The 21,445-nt window shown below is 37.7% G+C and overlaps 1 protein-coding gene across 1 annotated transcript in view; it reads left to right on the plus strand.

Moving 5' to 3' along the window:
• Positions 1 to 21,445, plus strand: part of FAM83B (family with sequence similarity 83 member B) — an 80,371-nt gene that overhangs the window by 51,548 nt on the left and 7,378 nt on the right. Inside the window, exons 5-6 of the mRNA XM_027787840.2 lie at positions 12,135 to 12,299; positions 20,238 to 20,362. Of these exons, the coding sequence (XP_027643641.1) occupies positions 12,135 to 12,299; positions 20,238 to 20,362 (290 nt within the window). The remainder of the gene's footprint in view (positions 1 to 12,134; positions 12,300 to 20,237; positions 20,363 to 21,445) is intronic.

Consider the following 21,445-nt stretch of genomic DNA (forward strand, 5'->3'; position numbering starts at 1 on the left):
CCTGGGGAACACCGTGAGCTACAGGCCTCCAGTTAGACTCTGTGCTGCTGATCACAGCCCTCTGAGCTCTGCCATTCTGCCAGTTCTCAATGCACCTTGCTGTCCACTCATCTCACCCACACTTCCTGAGCTTACCTATAAGGGACAACAACATCCACTGCCCTCCCCTCATCTACCCAGCCAGTCCTTCCACTGTAGAAGGCTGTCATGTTGGTCAGGCATGATTTCCCCTTGATGAATCCATGTTGACTATTCCTGATAACCTTTTCCTCTACATGCTTCAAGATGACATCTAGGAAAAGCTGTTCCATCATCTTCCCAGGGATGGAGGTGAGGCTGACTGGCCTGTATTTTCCTGGATCCTCCTTCTTGCCCTTTTTGAAGACTGGAGTGACACTGGCTTTCCTGCAGTCCTCAGGCACCTCTCCTGTCCTCTGTGACCTTTCAGAGATGATGGAGAGTGGCTTGGCAATACCATCTGGCATCTCCCTCAGCACTTGGGGATGCATCCCATCAGGGCCCATGGATGTCTTAACGTGATCCTCCTCAACCAAGGGAAAGTCATCTTTTCTCCAGACTTCCTCTCTTGCCTCCAGGGTCTGGGAAATTTGAGGGCCAGCTTTGGCAGTAAAGACTGAAGCTGAAAAGGCACGCAGTAACTCTGCCTTTTCTGTGTCCTTCATCACCCACCTCATTCAGCAGCAGGCCCACATTTCCCCCAGTCTTCCTTTACTTACTGATGTACTTGAAGAAGCCTGTCTTGTTGTCCTTGATATCTTTTGCCAGACTTAATTCCAAATGGACCTTACCCTTCCTCCTTGCATCCCTGCATGTTCTGACAATGTTTCTATATTCCTCCCAAATGGCCTGTCCCTTTTTCCACATTCCATAAACTTCCTTGTTCTGTTTGAGTTTTGCCAGAAGCTCCTTGCTCACCCATGCAGGCCTCCTGCCCCCTTTGCTTGATTACTCACTCAGAGGGATGCATTTTTCTTGATCTTGAAGGAAGTGATGCTTGAATGTTAGCCATCTCTCCTGGACCCTGCTACCTTCTAGAGCCCTAGCCCATGGGATTCTTCTGAGAAGGTCCTTGAAGAGGCCAATTCAGCTCTCTGGAAGTCCAGAGTTGCAATCCTACTCATTGCCCTGCTTCCTCCATGCAGAATCCTGAACTCCATCATCTCATGGTCACTGCAGCCAAGGCTGACCCCAGCCTTCACATTCCCAACCCGTCCTTTGTTTGTGTGTACAAGGTCCAGCGGCACACCTTGTCTTGTTGGCTTCTCCACCACCTGTGTCAAAAAGTTAGCATCAATGCTCTGTAAGAACCTCCTGGACTGTGTGTACCTTGCTGTGTTTTCTTTCCAGCAGATATGAGGAGAAGTTTTTAACCAGAATGGGTTCTTGTCTCTTTTGTGGTTCTGTGGACATCTAACAATGTTTTCTGCAGGGACTTTAATTTTTTATTAGTCTTTTTCTTCTACATTTATCCCTGAGACAATTTTGCCAGTAGTGTTTGTTAGGATTATGAAATCCATCTTAGAAGTTTTGAGTGTCTGTAGAGGACTAACCTCCAACAGCTAATGATATAATTAGGGTCTTTTTCTCAGAATTAAGTATAATCAGGTCATGCTCATTGGTCATTTGAAATCTGGTAATTTAATTATTTTTTTTTAATTGGGCACTGCCATCTGAAATAGATTTGTTTTCCTTTGGATGTAATGTCTTTTATGTTAGAAAAAAATAATATTGTAATGAAGATCTGTTACTTGCTGCAAGGTCATCCAAGTATAAGGCTTGTGGACTTACCAGTACATGCATTACAAGTCCTCCACAACTGTTATGTTTTAATTTTTCCACATATGAAAAGTGTTTGATAGACCATCCATGTGAACTGTGTGTAACATACTGCATGTAGGCATTCGAAATTACATCTTTCTGAATCATAAACAACTCTTAAATGCATCAGGTTTGTGTGCTGACTTGGAATCGACAAAATCTTCATGTGCTTAGAAACATAGAAACTAAGTGTTTCCTGCTTTTGAAATACTTATTTTCATCTACCTCCATTATTTTACAGGGTCTGCTGTGGAAGCACTGTTTCCACCTCTGTCTTAAGTCCCAACCTTTCTTTTTTGATTCTTTCCTTAAGTTCTCAAGGGATCAGTAGTACGTATTCATTCCTCTAAGTATCAGCAGGGGTTTTCAAGGCAGTATTATGCAATTGAACAATATAGTTATGTTTTATTGCAATTTTTTTTTGTCTGAAAAAATATATATACTAGCAGCAGCATTGAATCCTGTGCAGGATATTTAAAATATGTTGTTTATGTATAAAATAAGAGTATTAGATATTCAGCTCTTCCCGTTCAATTTCATTTCATTTCAGAAATGTGTTTACTATTAAGGTCCCAAAGATGACAAACAGTGCACAGCTCTTGCATAAACAAACTTAAAAGCAAAATTATTCTTCCCAGTCTACAAAAGTAGGTCTGAATCATCTCTTCTTCCTATAAATCTGCCTTTGACTAAGAGAATCTCATTGTTTCCAAGTGTCTAATTAACAAATGCCAACAAAGTTGTCTACTTTAAAGAAATTTGCTTGTTTTTAGAGTTTAAAGTCCACAGCCTGTAAGTGTTCATTAATATTGTGGTTTTCTACACATTGTCTACTGTTTTTCAGTATGTAAACACTCAGGAAGTGGGGTTCACTGTTGACAATATGTTTATACAGGATACTTGAGGAAACTGAGTGGAGCAGTGGGAAGGCAGACTGACTCTGAACTTCATTCCATTACCAGTCTGAGAAACCCCACCAAAATGTACTCTTAAAGGTGGCAAAACCAAATGGTTTTTCAGGAACTGTTACCTAGTTTAGCTGAAATCTCAGACATCTACTTTGACTCCTTGATAAGCAGCTAATTATTTTAAGATTTCTGGAAAGAAGTCTCAGTAAGAGCCCTCAGAAGTGTGGGTGTTGAGTCTAGTTCACTTTGGCATGAAGAATATTTGTAAGCATGAGCAATTTGAATGGACAATTTCAGTACGTTTTTTTAAAATGTTTTTGTCCCTTTGCGTCCACTGCCACCCCCCTACACCCGAGTTTGAGGTAGCCTTTTCCCATGTTCTTAGCTGTGTATGGTGATTTATGGCAGCTGTTCATACTTTCAAGTATTGACAGAGTCCTCACCCATGCAGTGCTCAGCGCATACTTCCCTTTGGCCAAGTAGAAGCTAGCCAGGAGCATCTACTGCTCTTACTAGTACTCCAGTTGTTTGGCAGAAGTCTCAAAACTGAGACTGGTCTCTGAGGCTGTCGTACAAGATTTTCAGTCCTGCACAGCAGATCTAAAAGTAAAATTTGTTAACAGTTTAGTTCCAATTACTATTAACACGTTAAAAAAAAATAATTCATGCTTATCACATGGTTGCACATTGTTTGGTTTTGGGCAGTCACTAAGTAACGCACACATGAATAAATGAGTACTTCTGCTTACAAACAGATTTAAAATAAAGACGTAAAACATTATAATTTTAATTCAAGTAGCCTGAACATTCCCTAAATATTAAGGGATCCAGAGAGAATCCACATATTAAGGCTATTAATAATCTTTTCATTAAAAAATTATTTCTTAAGTAGCAAGTCTTTGAAATTCATAATAGAGAAAGCCAGTGGCTAGAGAACTACCTTTTATTTTTGTCATGAATTTCCATTTTGGTATAGCTGAGTCGTAGGCCGTCAGAAATCCTGGCATTTCCTTTCTGTTTGCTTTCCTTAGGAAAAGCTTGGCAGCTTCCCAAAATAACAACTGAATAAGAACATTCTGAAGAGCTAAATACAAATATTAAAGTCCTGCTACCCAACCAGCTGCAGCCCACATGGCAGTGAGAACAGAGCAACAACATCAATGGCAAAAGAAGAAAGGACAGAGTAAGCTCCCAAACACTTTCCCTCCATCATGCCAAGGATTTTCCGTGCTGCCTTAAGGCTTCTCTGTAGGACCTCTGCCCACTTCTGTTTGCAGTGACAGAACACAGCTTGCTTATGAAATACTGAAAGCAGTTTAGTGATTGATCAGAGCATTCCAAGCAGAAAGGAAAGTGTTAAAATTGAGCATTGTGAATGCCTGTTGCTTTAATCACGCTTAAGAGTTCTTTGCAGATTTAGATAAATCTTTTCTTGTGCATGGTGTGCCAGTCACTGGGCAGCAGCTGTTTCTTTGCAGATCCTTTCTTCCAAGGGTTAGGTTTATAAATGCTTCTTGGAAAGTCCCCGCAAAGAGTCCTCAGAATATCCTCTTCCTTCCTCTCGTCTCTGTGGCTTGCTGAAACTCAATTCTGCCTGTGCGGAAGTAAAGCTTCAGAGGAATTACCACCTCTGCTGCCAGCCAGAGTGAGGTGGTGTCTCATGTAATTTGGTCAGCTCAAGCTGAGTTCTTGCTAATCCTTCAGGCAGAATAACAACTGCCAAACCCATAGATACAGATCACATTAACAGAATTAATGTAGCTCATTATCCTGTAGCAAAATCCTGTACATTTTGCAGGATACCTGTAAAATTCCCAGTTGAGTGAATTGAAAAGGTAACACAGAAGGTGTCATTTTAGGATGGTACATGTCTGACTTGCTAGCTCAGCCTGCAATACCTTTCTGAAAGGCAATGCAGAAGGATACTGTACATTCACTTTTCAGAAAAACAAGCTTAGCTGCACTTCAGAGAACTTTTCTTCTGTGTTGGTTTTAGTTTCATTTGTAGAAGAGCTAATCCTGATCTTCTGATCTGTTTTTTTAGAGACATGGAAATCTGCACAAAAGTTGAAAAAAATCATCTTCCCAGTGTATCTCAAAGTTAAATCATGTCATTCTTCAGAGCTGCAGTTTTTACTGCTATATCATTCTTTGCTATCAGAATCAGAACATTTTCCCCCATTACCAATATCTAGAAAGTTCACACACCTTACATGTTTCTTGGGCAGAACAGATGAGGCTTTGCCATGTGAGCTACACAGTTAACACACGTAAACTATTTGTACAGTGCTTTATGTGATTGGCTGCATTCACAGTTTTCTGAGAATAGTTTGCATTGGTTTTCTATATTGTATTGCAGGAAATTTATAGAATTTTAGCTTACTTTTTGTTTTCTGGACAGTGACTCTTCTTATGAATTTTTGTTGATGTTGAGCATGTCTAACATCCTGTTACAGAGAGAAGATGTTGAGGTAGACTGCTAATGTACATGTCGAAGTTAATTTTTATTCTATGTAAATTTAGTTTTCACTTTAAAATGCTTATGTTGTGTAGGTGGTATGTGACATGATAAACTGAGGCTTGGTGATCAGAGTAGCAGACATGTTCAATTTTGAGGTGCACTTTTTGTATCCACAAAATTGATGGTGGAAATGTTTTGGAGCAGGAGGAGGAGGATAGTGAGGGTTAGGAGAGCTGGTTCTGAGGTAGTGTAGCTGCCTGTTGTAGTGAAATGCCAGACTTCACCCTGTAGTTAATTAAATTGCTTTTAAAGAATGTAATAATGGAAGAACATTTCAAAGTACACTGTATGGTTATGGTCTATTGCTCTCTGAATGCAGAGCCAAGTTAAATAAATTAAATATGATCTCAGGGAGCCAGTGTTGGTGATAATATACTACAAGGGTGACATTAACTTCACAGAAGTTATGTAAGTGTAAATCATCTCAGTCTTTGTGCCATTACGTTACCACAGAAATTGTAGGAGAGTGGATCACACTCAATGTTTGATTACTATTTTTATTAGTGTAGCTAGGCTCTGTTTACAGAGGAGGTCTTCACTTTATTTCAAGACTTCTGTTCTGCTACATTTGTTATGTGAGACCTCCGCAATTCAGCTGGCCCAAAGGTGACCTGAGATATTCTGGTGCAACTCACAATGGTTTTAAAGTATGTTTTGCAATGGAAGGATGTGTTGTGCAAGGCATTTCAGGGCTGCGTTCAATTTTGAAAATTCAGACAAAATTAATGACCTATCATCTTAGAAGCACTCTGGTGCTAGCAACAGTGCCAGAAAGTAAGGTTATCAGATGATTTATTGGGGTGCTGCTAATATGAATTGCAGCAAGCATAAACTGGATCTAGACCCTCAACCATAAACAACAGTGTAACATAGTTAAAAAAACCAACACAATAATATAGCTTACTAGTGGGAATGCTGACGGCATTGATCACAAAATTTGTCTCTTTTATGGTGCCTGAAACCCACCCAGTCAATTTGCTGCCTTCCTCCTGTTGCTAACAGCAAGGTATGCAGTACCAGGTCTTCTTTCTGCACTGTTGCAAGTGTCATGACCTGCCTGATCTCTGAGAAGGGCCAGTTTTGGATAGCACCGAGCCTGTGCCTCAAGAAGATTCTCTCCAAAACAGAGATCTGTGAAATGGAAATTGACTGGAGCGCGGTGGAAAAGGTCAACAAAAAGAGAGTTAACATCTCTATCTGAAATGTGGTTCTTTGGTTTTGGGGTGAGGAAGGGTGGTGGCGTTCACAAGCACTGCACAGCGATATGGACTTTTGCCATAGCATGCCCCCAGTAAGCCTCGCGTGGGTACAGGGAGTCAATACTGCTGCAGCGTAGGGTAGGTCTGTAGCATTATTCCCTACGAGGTTGTTGATACAATGGTAGGTGTTTCTTTAGTAAAGCCTGACCTAAGGAAGCAGTTGCTTTAATTCCTCTTTTTTACTGTTTATAGCAAAGGAGGTGTTAAATGGCTCAGTCTGCATGATATCTCTTAAAGAATTATAATTAATGCTTGTGAGAGGAGCAAAGATACTGGGATAATGAAACTGTCAGTAGTGCACAAAATAGCCTTGCAGAGCATGAGCACTAAAGGCCTTTATTTACATCTATGCTTTAATTTCAGTACATACCCATTAACAGGGTTGATTTTGATGTCCTGAAACTGAGCTATGAAGATTAAAATCCATTGATTTTTCTTACCAAAATTCTTACCAGAACTCCTTTACATTTCAGTATTCTTTATTTATAAGAAACACAAAACAAACAAGACTCTGTACCTATATCCAGTTAGAACTGCTCCTGTTTCTGTTTGACCGTTGACTCTTGACTTGCCAACACTCTGAAGAACCTGGCTTCATCTTCTTTAGACGCGTCCTGTAAAGCACTGGGGGACTACTGCAAGATTCCCTAAAGCCACTGTTGTGTTATAGGGGAATGGAATAACATTCCAGAGCTACCTTTGCTCTGCACTGAACAAACCCAGCTCCTTCATATATTCTTTGCAGGGCAAGTTCTCCAGCCCTGAACATCTTGGTGGCCCTCCCCTGGACAAGCTCAGGATATGTTTAGTGATAGATGTATTTGTATTGTTGGGATTGGCAACTTCTTTCTATATATGTCTTTGAACAGCATTAGTTTCTGAAGGTGAGAACGGTTTAAACCAATATGCATGTGAATGGGCCCAAACTAGTAACTCCTTGGAGCAACAGCTGGCCCTGTGACATGATAGATCAACAAAACTGAGCATCAGCCTCCATTTACAGTCTCATAATATCCAGTGTGATGTGATATCATGTACTTAAGCTCCTGTTTTGCAAGAACATGAATAATTTTGCAGGTTATTTCATCTATAGCTGTTCATTTGTGACCTTCAAAAATCTGTGTGTGTGTGTCTGTCATGAATCTTGTGACTAGTATTTTATGTAGGAGTGAGTAATATCCTGAACCTAGAGATTATTAAAAACCTTTTAAGTATTAAAAGAACTTTGTATTAAAATGATCTGATAGAGATAATGAGTTTTAAAATGCTACTTTACTCGATACTGTGCAAATTCAGTAAAATACATCAGCTTACCAAAAAAATATGTGGTTTAAAATATTTGCATAAAAATAGTGCTATTCAACAAAATTTTACTTTTCTGTACTTAAATGTTTCTAAAATGTTAAAAAGTAATATGTGAAGCTTTACTTTTCTATTGCAAACCATAGTCTTAGTGTCAAGTTAGCTCTACAAATAATAGAATATAACTCTACTGGTGCCTTCATTTAAATTGATAAAACTATCAGCTTTGTTAGGAGCAATTTTGTGCTTATTGACTGCAGCAGATTTTCTCCTTCTGTAAGGATGCCATTGAAACCAAATTTTAACCTTAAAAAACATTCACCACTTTAAAAAAGGAATTGGTAGGTAAGACGAAAAGATTAGTAACTATAATCTAAGATTATTTACGTTTAATTTGAGGGGAAGGAGACAAGTATAAAAATTGATTTCTGCAGTCTTCACTTTAAGTTGATCACTGAAATGAGCTCTTCTATCTAATACGAAATCAGGTGGTGATAATTCACTCTTGCTGTGCATAGTATCAGTATTGTGTGATATTATGCACAGCAAGTACCAGCTCCACCACTACTTTCTCCTCCCTGAAAGTTAAAAATGCTAAGTTATTCTCAACTGAGTGTCATTTTTGGTCAGGGTGATAATCAGTTTCTCAAGGTTTGGAAAGTTCTCCCAGAATTCTGGTGCTTTCAGCAGAAAACTGCTGCACCCATCCAGTGTCCCCTGCATGGTTGGATGGCCTTTGTATTTCCTATAAAAGCATTGGTGCTTGCTTTTGAAAAGACCTCTGCATTTTGGAAAACAAATATGCTTTGGAAAGAAAATGGCAGTTTATAAGGAAGCTGTCTTTGGGGGAGTTTCTTCACACAGGGTGGTGGTATTATGCCCAAAAGGCACAGAATTTGTGGAATAGGCAATTTTCTGACCTATTTTCTACAACTTGAATTGTATAATTTTTTCGTCCTTGCTGGATTTCACTGTTATATGACTTCTTCTTACAAGTATCAGGGTGAAAATTGCCTCTGCAATTGCAAAAACAAATGTAAAAACCCGGTAGTGAAATCTTCCCTTCCATAGTGATGCAGCAAGCGACTAATCCTGTAGCTGTTGTTACAGCTTTCATTAAAGGTAGATACAAAGTATAGAATACCTCTTTTGAAGTAACTTCCTAGTCTTGGTCTCCTTAATTAAGCCTTGGGACCCTGAACACCATATTGTTTATTTTTTTCCCCAAGCTCAATACTCCCTTCTGCTGCAAAGCACGCAAATGTATAGAGAAATGTACCCTGCGCACACACCATACACACCACACACTCCAAAATATTAAAGGGAGTTTAATACATTTAAAAACCAGAATATTTATGAAATTTATGGAATCCACTCTTTCTGCACCAAAATCTATAGTTTATGATCAAACAACCGGTCTGACATAGAAATCAGTATACAGAAATTGTCCATTGTAAATTACTTTTCAGTTATGAATGTATATCGTATGCATTGTTCAAATTTGGCACTCTTCTTCCTCCAACAATTGAGCCTAATTATGTTTGTGTTGACTAGATTAATTGAGCGTTGGTAAGAGTGAATGGGCAGGCTAATGAGGGCATAAAACAAAAGTCATCTTTGGTTTCCAGGGAACGCAAAAATGGATGTCCAGTTGGTTGTCAGATGATGAATGTGGCTTTGCATACATGTCTTTAAATCTGGTGAGGATTTTCCAGCTAGCACAAGCTTTAGGTCCCAAAATGTAATTCTTGTTCCAGCTCTGGAAGTGTTTTGATGCTTTGCAGAATTAACTCCAAAATTAGTAAGCTAAATGGTTTAAGAACAGTTCTACTAGTGAAGACAAAGAGTTTCCCTGTTCATTTCCAAGTTACAAAATATCTGCATAGTAGCGCACATGCATCCCTCTCATGCCACCAATTTACTGGCCTGCTTGCTTATGAATTTATTTCTCTCCTCCTCTCTTCATTAAAATAGATATGGCCATTCTAGTCAGTGTTGGTTTTCAGGTCTTATTACCTATTCTTGTTTTTTTCTTTTCTGTGTATTTCCAGTATATTAGTCTTTGCAACCACAGATGATGCAAACAAATTAGCATCTTAGGTATCTGCCATAGGAAAATGTTAGAAAGATTTTTGAAGGCTGTACTATTGATTTTGAATATTTCATGTGTTCATGTCAGTGTATGCTAATTAATCCATTCAGGATTTCTCTCTTACATTTAAATAGTTCCTTGAATGTAATGACCCCCTATTTCTAAAAGACCTGAAGAAAAGGAAAGGTTAAGAAGAAATGAGGGAGTTCAGAGGGAGGGGACACAAGTAACGAAACAGAATTATTTAAGGAGAGTCTTTCTTCTTTGGTCTTTTTACCTAACATACTTGATCTGTCTTGGCAGATTTCTGCTCAGACATAAGTGAAACAAGACAGATGAGTAAATAGGGTTGCTATGTTCAGTTAATGTTGTGTATCTCAGAAAAAAGACCAAGCAGAAGGTGCAGTCTGAAAGTGATGAGGTCGTTCGAGTCAAGATAAACTTTTTTGGTTTTCAGTCTTTCCTTTCAAATTTAGATAAAGAAATATAATTTGTACTGGTAAAAATCACATTTAGGTTCTATTTTCAGAAAGTCAATAAAATGAATGAGGTATTGCATGGGCATATTACCTAAGGTTTTTGAAAGAATTTAATTATTTCGTGCTATTCAGTTCCTCTTTGACTGATGGATTTGTAAAGAGTCTTTTTTATTGCCAGGTGACATGTTATGGTAAGGCCAAGTCCTTTCATTTTTACTAGTTCAGGAGCTGTCTATTTAGCTTTCCTAATAACATTGTTATTTTACTTTTTGTAAGTCAGCTCTCATTCATATTTTTACTGTTTTAAGTACGTGTTCAAAGTAAGTGAGTCTTTTAGTTCTCAGCAGGCAGGATTCAAAAAGGTAATTCAGACAACTGGTGGAGACATAACTTCTACCGGGCTGTGTGCGACAGCATTTACCAAATTTGTGAGGCAAATGTTTTGAGTTCTGGAATGACTAACTTAAAAACTACACCATTAAAGTTGAGGTACAAGTAGTTCAAGAATTAGTGAAAATGATAAAAGCATGCTCACTATCAAGCCTGCTCTGATACTTGTGAAAGGCTTTTATTTGCTTTGAATTTGCCTCAGAGACATCTCATTGGAACTTTTCATGAAGACTCTAGTGGATAAAAATATCATCTTTAAAAGTTACAGACATACCCATTCTTCCTCTGTTATTCCCTCTAATGCTTCAGTATTAGTTCTTGCCAAATTGATAATGATATGTCAGTAGTATATCATCTCCAAAATACCATTAGCAGGACATTGTTTTCCCCAATCACAGAACGGTCAGGGTCAGAAGGGACCTCTGGAGATCATCTAGCTCAACCCCCTGCTAAAGCAGGTTCACCCAGAGCAGGTTGCACAGGATTGTGTCCAGGTGGGTTTTGAATGTCTCCAGAGAAGGAGACTCCACAACATCTCTGGGCAGCCTGTTCCAGGGCTCTGTCACCCTCAAAGTAAAGAATTTTTTCCTTATATTCAGATGGAACTTCATGTGTTGCAGTTTGTGCCCGTTGCCCTTTGTCCTGTGGCTGGGCATCACTGGAAAGCAACTGGTCCCATCCTCTTGACACCTGCCCCTAAGATCAGAAACACTTACTTTATCTTTGTAGATCAAAGGGCATTAGTAGCTCATGTTCAGCACTCTAATCTTCTTGAGCCGAGCTCTCACCAGCTGAAGAAGTTTCATCCCAGTAAGAGTGCTGAATCAGTATGGGTCCTGAAGTCATCAGCTTTTCCAGCTCCTTCAAGGAGCTTTTTCCTTGACTCCTTCAAGGACTTGAGCCATTTAGCTTTAGAGGTGATGAAGGATGAAGAAGCCCCTTACACAAAAACATTTTCTGATTTTTTTTTTCATGCACACTGCAGTTATATTGTGATTGGGGGTGTTTTTCCCCACTGTTTTTATATGACTGTTTCCCCTTTTCTCTTCCACTGGATTTCCTTTTCCTTGTATAACCAATCACTACACACACCCACAACACAACTTTTTTTTGGTTGATTTTGGTACTTCTGACAGATGCCATACAAGCAATCATCTGACTTCTCAAAAAGAAGATCCAGTGGTCTTGTAAAGCCTTCTGGGTTAAATGGTACCACATGGAAAATAGTAGAACTTTTTGATGTGTAAAAAAATTTTAGTGTTGGCTGCCCGGTGTGACTTTCGGTTAAGAGTTTTATTTATGTGTTTATACAATAAAATAATTTGTCTTTTCTGTTTTATTCAGGTCATTGCCATTGTTATGGATATGTTTACAGATGTAGATATTTTTAGAGAAATTGTGGAGGCATCTGCTAGAGGGATTGCAGTGTATCTCCTGCTTGATGAGTCAAACTTCAGTCACTTTCTGAAAATGACGGAGAAACAAGGCTGTCAAGTTCAGAGGCTCAGGGTAAGACTTACTGTGTTCCTGTGCACGAATATTCACTACTCATTCCTCTGCAACCCATTAAAAAGGGACTATTAATCAAAAAGTGATTATCAAGTACTGCTTTTTCAAATTAACAATGAGGTATAAATAAGTAAGCTCTCAGCAGGACCTTCTGTACAAATGTTTTTCTCTTTAGAAAGTTTTTTATCTTTTTCATGTGTCAAAACAAGAGTATTTCATAGAATGACATAATTCTCATATATTATTTAAAAAATAATTTTCCGTTATTATGTATTTAGGAATACATCATGTTTGTAAAAGTAGGTTTCTTTCTTCTTTCTCTTAAAGCAGCCTGAGAATAGAGTCATGAAGCTTATGTAAATTAATACATTGCATACTTCATTTTATGACCTTTTTATTTAAAGTTATTATGTATTAAAATACTTCAAAAGGTCCAAGATTCTATTTCATTAGTGTTTTTCTGAAAATCTATATTATCATGTTTATCTGCATCATATATTAGTATTACTTTTTATACATGAAATATGTGAATTTATCCTCTAAGAAAGATAACAAGACTAACGTGTATTTTTCACAAGATGTCCTGTACTGCTCTAATATTTAGCAGGGATTAGAATACAAACCATGAGCTGCACTGTCCTAAAGTAAATGCTTCGTAAATACTTTTAGATTTACTGTACTGGAGATAGCACTGAAGAAGTTCCAAGGTCTTTGCCAGCGTTTGTTTTCAGTGCTCTGAGTACTGCCTTGGCTGAACTTCCATATAGTCCCATTTGCAATTCCTTGCTTCTGTAACTAGTTAGACCATGTTCACGCCAGGCAAAAAAAGCTATAAAGGCTCTTCTTCGCCACATCCATTTTAAGAACCCAATCTAAAAATCAGATACAGATGTGGTGTATTTGTGAGGATAAAGAGGGCTTTTTGGTAGAATTTTGGAGCAAACTTATTTTATACCAATTTTTGCTCTGTAGTATTGACTTAGGTCCTTAGAAGTATTCCCGCACCACTTTCTATGCTTGTTTGTTGTGTATGAGTGTGTGGGATTGCCCTCTGGTGGCCTAATGCACAGAGCTATGGGAATTTTTGGAAAGAAAACATCAAAAACCTGTTGTGGTTCTGTAAACGCTGGTCGTGATTGCCTTCATGAAGTCAGTATGTGGCAATATTTCCATACTTTGGAACTTGAGATACCACCATTTGCTGGTTACTTGGATTAACTATGCCATAGAGGTTGCCAAAGATGGTGATATGTCTTTTCATGGCATGAGTTTTATCATCCCAAAAGAAAAGAAACCGGGAATATTAATTTCAAGTGAAATCTCAAAAAATGCCATAGTGTACATTTTGAAATTAATTCTGTATCTACAGCTGTTTCAAAAGCTTAACTTCTTTTTAGTGGATTCGAGGTTGTCTTTTTAATATGGTTTTATAGACCCACAGGCATTTCTATGTTTGAAAGAATTGATGTACAGACATTAGAGGATTTTGTACAGATTAGTGTGGATTGGAGAAGTTTGGACTTGGCCTCTTCAGTGATGTTATGTTTTTTATGTTTCTACTTCATAATGATGGGAGAAATAGAATATATCTTTACTCTGCAAGGTTTACTTAGAATACTTAGAGTTTTATCAGAAAATGAAAAATACATGCCAAAAAGCTAAGCAGTAATCCTGTTGCGCTGGGTTTCCAGTTTAGTTTGTAATGAAGCTTTTCAAAGTAATGGTTTTCTCATCCAAGTGCTAGTCCCAGTGACTGTTGCTCTGAGAATAAAAGCTTGCTACTCCTGCAGTGATTCTCCTGTGCCTTTCTTGAAGATGAAGAGAAGCTGTAGGTGACTGTGAAGGAACAGTCAGTACTCTGGAGAAGTTTTCTCCCATTTCCTTTTTCCCATTGCTTCAATGTTCACAAAAATAAAATAAAATAAAAAAACACAATAAAAAAACCCCAACCACCAAAAAAACCCAACCCAAACCAAAAAAACCCCAAAACACAAAATAACCCAAAAGACCCACACAAAACATCTTCAGCTTTCTGTGCTCTTGGCTTTCATTCTTCCGCTGCTGTTCAGTGAAAGCAAGAAGAGGACAGAGGTGTATGGATCGATTTCTTTTCCTCAAACTGTAGCACCAGCAACATTGATCTCGTTATTTATTCCCTGTCATGATTTGGTTCAGTCTTGCAGGAGTATGGCAGATGCTCCTCATGCCATGCACTCATGATGAGGAATTTCTGTAAAGCTTTTCTGACTCAGCGCCTTCTCTAGCTCTTTTTCACTGCCATTGAATCAGTAAAATATGAGATGCAGTGATGAATGAAATGTTTTTTTTTTTTTAATTCAGTTTTACGATTCAGTAGTCTGCATGGGAAAAAAAATAATATTTTATTCAAATCTTCATCTGACTGCATATCAGGGCCTGTTTCCCTCTTTATTGAAAGATATAGCTGAAAAAATGGATAGACTATATATTCTATGATTATTTTGTGAATTCTGTATAGGAGAATATAAAATTGGGGTTTACTAGGAGCTTTTTTAGAATTCTGTACAGTATTTCTTCTTGTGGGTTGGTTTATACTTAATGTTCATCTTAACATCACCAGTGCAACTCAACTCAGATACTTTCACGTTTCTCTTTCCCAAGTTTCATTTATCTGTTTCCTGACTGTCCTACAATTTTCCTCAGTAATTAATGGGTTTCATTTTTTTTTTCTCTTCTCTACCTAAGCTTCTTTGACTAACTTTGTCGCTGGTCTGACTTGTTCAGTCAGCAATTCCTTTACATAGAAAGATGAAGAGTCGTTACAGATTCAGACTTTTTCCAGGTGATTTCTCAAAACCTAATAGCCAAATTTTTCAAGAGATGCTTTTTCCTACTACTGACAGGTGCTGCAGCAAACTGTGAAATAGTTTTGTACTGCAGAATGCAGCACCAAGACAACAATCCCCAGAACCACCAGAGTGTTCAAATGCAATAACTTAATTTTGTATTAGAAATAAAGAACCAATGCAGCCAATGTTGCATAATGCTCAAGAAGTCAACCAAGCTCCTCAGCTGATGCCAGATCTTTGTGTTTTACTTGACATAAGGTGAGGCATGTGGAAGAGGCTCCATGCTCTCCAGAAACCTATTTTTACTTCTCTGGCAATAATGAAGAATCATCTTGCTATAGGAGGATATTGAAAGCAATTCAGCAGGAACTGTTTATTACCTGAAAATCCTCTCAGTATTTTTAATGAATTGCAGGAATGAGAAAATAAAACCACTAATGAATTGATTTTACTTTCCTTTTGTGAAGTCTACTCCCAGATATGTGTACTTAAATGCATAGTAGCAGCTACTCTTGAGACCTGATTGCAGCCGGTTATTTCTCACCAGTGTTATCCAATTCAACAAAAGTTTTCCAGTACTTCCAAGTCTGAGTCAGATTTGGTTATTAAATAGACCTGCACAGCACAGTCTTGTATCTGTGAGCAAACTTCTGTGCTAAGGGCCAGATTGCAGTGAAGTCACTGAGATTTTGTCTTCGGTGGTCATTGAATCAGATTCAAAGTCAGAATAGAAGCAAACTTGAAAACTACTTAGCATTTCTACAGCAACTATTATATCTTAGTAAGAAGAGAGACCCAGGATAATAAGTAGTATTAGTAATTATGAACAATATGAGAAAAGTGGGGGGTTTTTTCCTTGAAAACTGTTAGGCGTATTCTTTACAGCAAGTATAGGGTGTGTATTGAACACTGATAAAAACAGTCTCTGCAAGTAAGTGCTGAAGTGAAAGGTTTGAGACCACTATATTCACTGTACTTATCTGTCACACTGGACGGTTTTTACTGATTAAAATAAATATGTAATTGAATTGCACTTCATAATTTTAAACTGTGCTTATGTGTCTCTCTTTGGGAAGATAATGGTGCACCGATATGTAAGAAGAGGTTAGGGCTTCTTTCTTGTTCATCATTTGGGTGTCATTTAACTGGATAGCCCTGATGGCCTTCCTTAAACTGCAGCCAGTGGCTGTTTTAAATGTCCCTGAGTGTCCTACAGCCTGCCCTTGGAGGAGGGAGGAGATCCTGTGTCTGGCTTCAAAAACCTTCTAAAACATCAAGTCCTTGATTAAACTATCCCTCCGTACACATCCGCTAGCAGTCACTGACAGAAACAGGTTACAGGACCAGACAGACCTTCCGTTTGAATCACTGTGGCTGACCTTACATACGTTTGTGTGTCCCATCAGGCTAGCTTGGTTCCTTCATGGTGTGTGGGTTTGTTGGTTTCTGGTTTGCCCAGGATTTTCCTCTCAGGGTCAGAAATGAACTATTGCTTTACCCACAACGATGCAGTGATTGGTGACATGCTGCTTTCAGCAGGGGAGACCTTTAGCCTGAGGATGAAACTGGGTAGAAAACAGCGTCTCATACCAGATGGGGCTCGCAATTCACTATGTACATCTTTACTGCTTCTAATTCTAAGTGGAAGGCATTGTCACTGTGTATCCTCAAATTTTGTCTATATTTTGGGCAATTATTCACAGTATGCATCCCTGGCACCTAATTAGAGGGTTCAAAGTAGTTGAAGAACGCCAGATGAACTGTGAGAAAGGTGAGCATGATCTCTGATCTCAGGCACATGCCTTTGTGCTGCCATGTTCCCATCTGTATAGAGGATGACATGGTGAGACAGGAAAAGAGTAAGGGATTAAGGAAACAGGATAGAAAAGCTGGAGGAAGAATGATAGAACAGGGGAAGCAGAGACTATGATTTTTTTAAGAAGCAGTAACTTAATGGAAATTTTATTCCTTTTTTAGATAGGCCTACTTGAAGTTATATTTCCACTTATGAATACCTAAGGCAAAGCTTTTTTTATATATATATAGTATGGTAATTTGCAAGCCATTAGCCTTGCTTGTGCCTCCAGCATTCCAGATTCCCAAGTGATATCCTGTTCAACACCAATCTGGCCTTATCTCAGTAAGATTTGATGTGTTCAGCTGACATGTCTTTAGGCCAGCATTACTTGTTATGTTTACTTGAAAATATATAAGCTGCCTCTCAAGTTACCTTCTTCAAATTATAATGACATAAATATAATTTATTATAGTTAAATATAAATCTGAAATAAAAATATAATTACATGGTATACAGAATTGAGTAAATAAGTCATTAAAGTAAATGCAAACTTCATGACTAGTTCACAACATTTTATTTTATAGTAAATAAGGGTTTCCTATTGTGATAAACTTCAGAATGGGTAAATGCCAGTATTTTTTTCTTTTTTCAGTAGTTACTTTTTCCACATTATTTAACTTTCAAATAAAAGCTTTTTATTTAATTATTTTTACTTAAAGCTTGAGTAGCTGCTGGAAAGAGAATCATTTTCTTCAATGGGATTGGTTTGTTCAAAGTCCAACAAAACCACACTGGAAAAGTGGGAAAATTGACTTTCACTGATAAGAAAACTTCTAACTGGTGTGAAGAAAACTTGAAAGACACAATACTAGGTTGTCAAAAGTGATTAGCAGGTAGAGATGCAAAATTACGTTAACCTCCCATTCAATAATGCAAATTGGGTGGTTATTGTTATTAATTCTTTTTTAGCTGTTTTTGAAAATATCCCTAAGCATCCACCTGGGTTTTCACTTTTACAGTTTTACAGTACTTCTAGATAATATTTCTATTATTTACCTAATGAAGAGGTAAATTTACGTTTTATGTTTCTAGCACATTTGCAAAAACATTTAGGTTACAAATTTTTAAATACTGTCTTTGTACATTTTAACTGAGTTGCATTTTTGTTCAAACAGTTTGACAAAGATGCTAAGTAAAAATTCACCTATATAAAGAAACAAAATGTAAAGAACTTGGATAGTTTGAACTAAACCATAATTTGCCAGCTCAGCAGCTTTTAAGTGTTACTCTTGCTTCTTTGATTTGATTTTTCTTTCAATAATTGTTTTCAAATACCAACAATGAATTATATACTGATTTAGAAAGCATGTGTTATTTGGAAATGTGCTTTCATTCATTTCATGGAGGTTTTCACCTTTTTTTTTTTTTAATTTTCTGTTTGGAAAGATAAAGTTCATTGGATTGTAGCAGACACTATTGTTAAAACTCCTACACCTCTGTCTATCAGAACCTGATATATTTTAGGTAAATGTGTAAGTGCTCCCATAGACAGTAAAGGTTTATGTAACTGTATTGTAAACTCAGTCATACTTTATAGCCTGGAATCTTAAATACTTTTGTAAGTTTAAACATCTCTACATCTTTCTGAGGAGGGTAAGTGGAGAGGGAAGCGCTGAGCTCTCCTCCCTGGTATCCAGTGACAGGACTCATGGGAGTGGTTCAAAAGTGCACTGGGGAGGTTTTCATGGACATTTGGAAGCATGTCTTTACTAAGAGGGTGGTCAAACAGGCTTCCTAGAGAGGTGATTGATGTCCCAAGCCTATGTTTAAAAAGAGTTTGGACAATGCCCTTAATAGCATGCTTTAGCTTTTGGTCAACCCTGAAGTGGTCAAGCAGTCCATCTAGGTGGTCATTGTGGCTCACTTCCAACTGAAATTATGCTATTCTATGCTGTTCTGTTCTATTCTATTCTGTTTACTTTCTCCCCCCAGTTTTTCTGAATTTACCCTGCACACAGTCTTACCTGTATTGCTTTCATGAACCACCTTAACCCATCTCTACCTGGCCTTTACAGACCATGTCTGCTGTGATTTTCACCCTGTCCTTGTAGCAGTCCCATGAAGCCAGACAGTCCTTTGTATTCACAAGTCTTATATTCCACTATTTCCATTTATACAGTCTATGCAATAATCATATGGGTTTTCTTAAAGGCAGTGCTAAGCTACAGATTTCACTTGCACTGGAATACTTGTAAATTACCACAAATCAGCATTGCTAGAACAAATATTGCAAGGCTAGAAGCTACAGTAAATATTGTGATCATTCACAGCTATATTCTAAGACATTTTTATGTCTTGTGATGCATTTTGTATCTCACAGATACATGAGTTCAGTGCTGTAGGTTGGCTTGCACTGAATATAAATTTTATTTTTTCTATAAATAAATACCTTTCTGTAACAATTTCTGATAAATGCTTTTACATTTTTTCTACATCCATGTAAGAACTTTTTGAAAATTATATTAGTACAGTGCAGTAACACATCTTTTGAATTTTTTTATTTCTAGAAGGCAATGGCTTACCTGAACCAATTTCATTTGCAGCCTGGGAGAAAAATTTACCACATTTTTGAGATCCAACACAGAAAATTTCCCAAGTGCAATTTACTGAGCTTGTATGAGTAAAACATAAAGTGTCTTAACAGAATTCAAACATAACTGCTGCATAGAGTTCATGCTACCTATGCATGTTGTGATAGCATCTCTGAATTTAGAAATGTGATTGATGGTGCAAAGCTGATTGAGAAATCTTAATGGTGGTATAACTGCAAGGGATTCTGGTGCCAGGTGTTATCATTCAATGGATTATCTCAGAGTAGGGTATCTGTGTTTGTAGATATAACAGCCTTGTTCAATTAAAAATGATCCTGGTTCTTCGGATTTTGTCTCTGATTAGATGAGATGCTTAGAAATCTTCTAAATATTTTATATCAGATTATGAAAACAATTGGCTCTTTTCAGTACAAAACCTCTTTCTCTTGTCAAAGACATCTTGTGCCAGACCATCATTTCTGGGAGCAGTGGCTATGGAAAAGCAAAATTTCATTTTCTATGGCCTAGGGAATTTCATCAGTCTTGAAGACAAAACAGTAACTTGGGTCCCTAGAAGACAAGTTTTACCAGTCTTCCCTGCAGACTTTACTGATATGCAATAAGATAACTCTTCTCCTACTGTACCTCTGACTTTTAAACCCCTGGATGCTAAATATGGAATATATGATATCAACTAAAGTATTTCAATTGTCTTTTTCAGAACATGAGGGTGCGGACAGTGAAAGGACAAGATTACTACTCTAAAACAGGAGCAAAATTCTATGGAAAAATGGAACAAAAATTTATTCTTGTTGACTGTAAGAAAGTCATATATGGTTCTTACAGGTAAGAACAGTTACTGAGGTGTCTGTACAAAACCTGTGGTCTTAGTACCTTTCCTATTGCAAATCTGTTGGTTTTTTTTCTATTTCTGAAAATTCTTCCAGGGAACTCCATGGGCAAATTTGATTATCTTTGCTGTAATTTAACAAGTTATCATGGATACTCATTGCTAACACAGAGCCCAGTTTTGACATCTTCTATTAGGTTTTCACAAATAAGAAATAAAGGCTATAGCTTTTGCCACAGCTGGAGACTTGCTAAAAGGGAGAAAAATACTGATTTGTCTTATGTTGTCTGAATTATTCTTGTTTAACATTCACTCCAGAAAAGGCTGCCAAAATTATTTCATAAGCTCTCTTGGATAGCTTCTCCTCGTAATAATCTTCTAAAGCTACATTGTAGACCTGTTCTGTGGCACTCTGTAGTGTATCACGGTCAAATTCAGAATTGCCCAAGTTAAGCTGGCATAGTTTCTCTTTATATTTGGCTAAGTTTCTTTATTCTACTTCCCATTTTATTGCCAGTGTATGTGTGCAAAGCATAGGCTGGAAGAAGTTACAGTTTTGCAGAGCTGGAAAAAAAAAATATGTTAAAGCAGGGACAGTTCTATCTCACACGTTATTAAATATTTTCCTTCTTTTCATGCTACACTTCTCTCCTTCGGTCTACCGAATTAGTTTCTGCCAGCGTAGTGCCTGGGTGCCAGATCCACAACCACTGACTTTGACAGATTTGCACCACTGTAAGCTTTCTAAAATCTGGCTTTTTATTTCCTTTGAGGCTTGGCCAGCCCCAAATTCAGACTGATGTATATAGAGGGTAGTGAGGTAAGTGACAAGTTCATAAATGAGTCAGTGTAGGAGAGTCCAGGGAGAGTCTGCCTGCTTTGACATCTCCACACAGTGTTAGCTTCTGTGAGAATGTGATGGGTTTTCCCATTTCATTTTGAAAAATAACACTACTTTGAGACCTAGCAGCACAAGGGATGGAATGATCAATTTCTGTAGACATTAAGCTTGTGTTGTGTAAAAGGATCTAGTGATTTATAACAGGAAAGATGAGTTTTTCTGAATTCTTGCTCTCTGA

Source organism: Falco peregrinus, chromosome 7 (genome assembly GCF_023634155.1).
Source record: "Falco peregrinus isolate bFalPer1 chromosome 7, bFalPer1.pri, whole genome shotgun sequence".
NCBI classification, from domain to species: domain Eukaryota; kingdom Metazoa; phylum Chordata; class Aves; order Falconiformes; family Falconidae; genus Falco; species Falco peregrinus.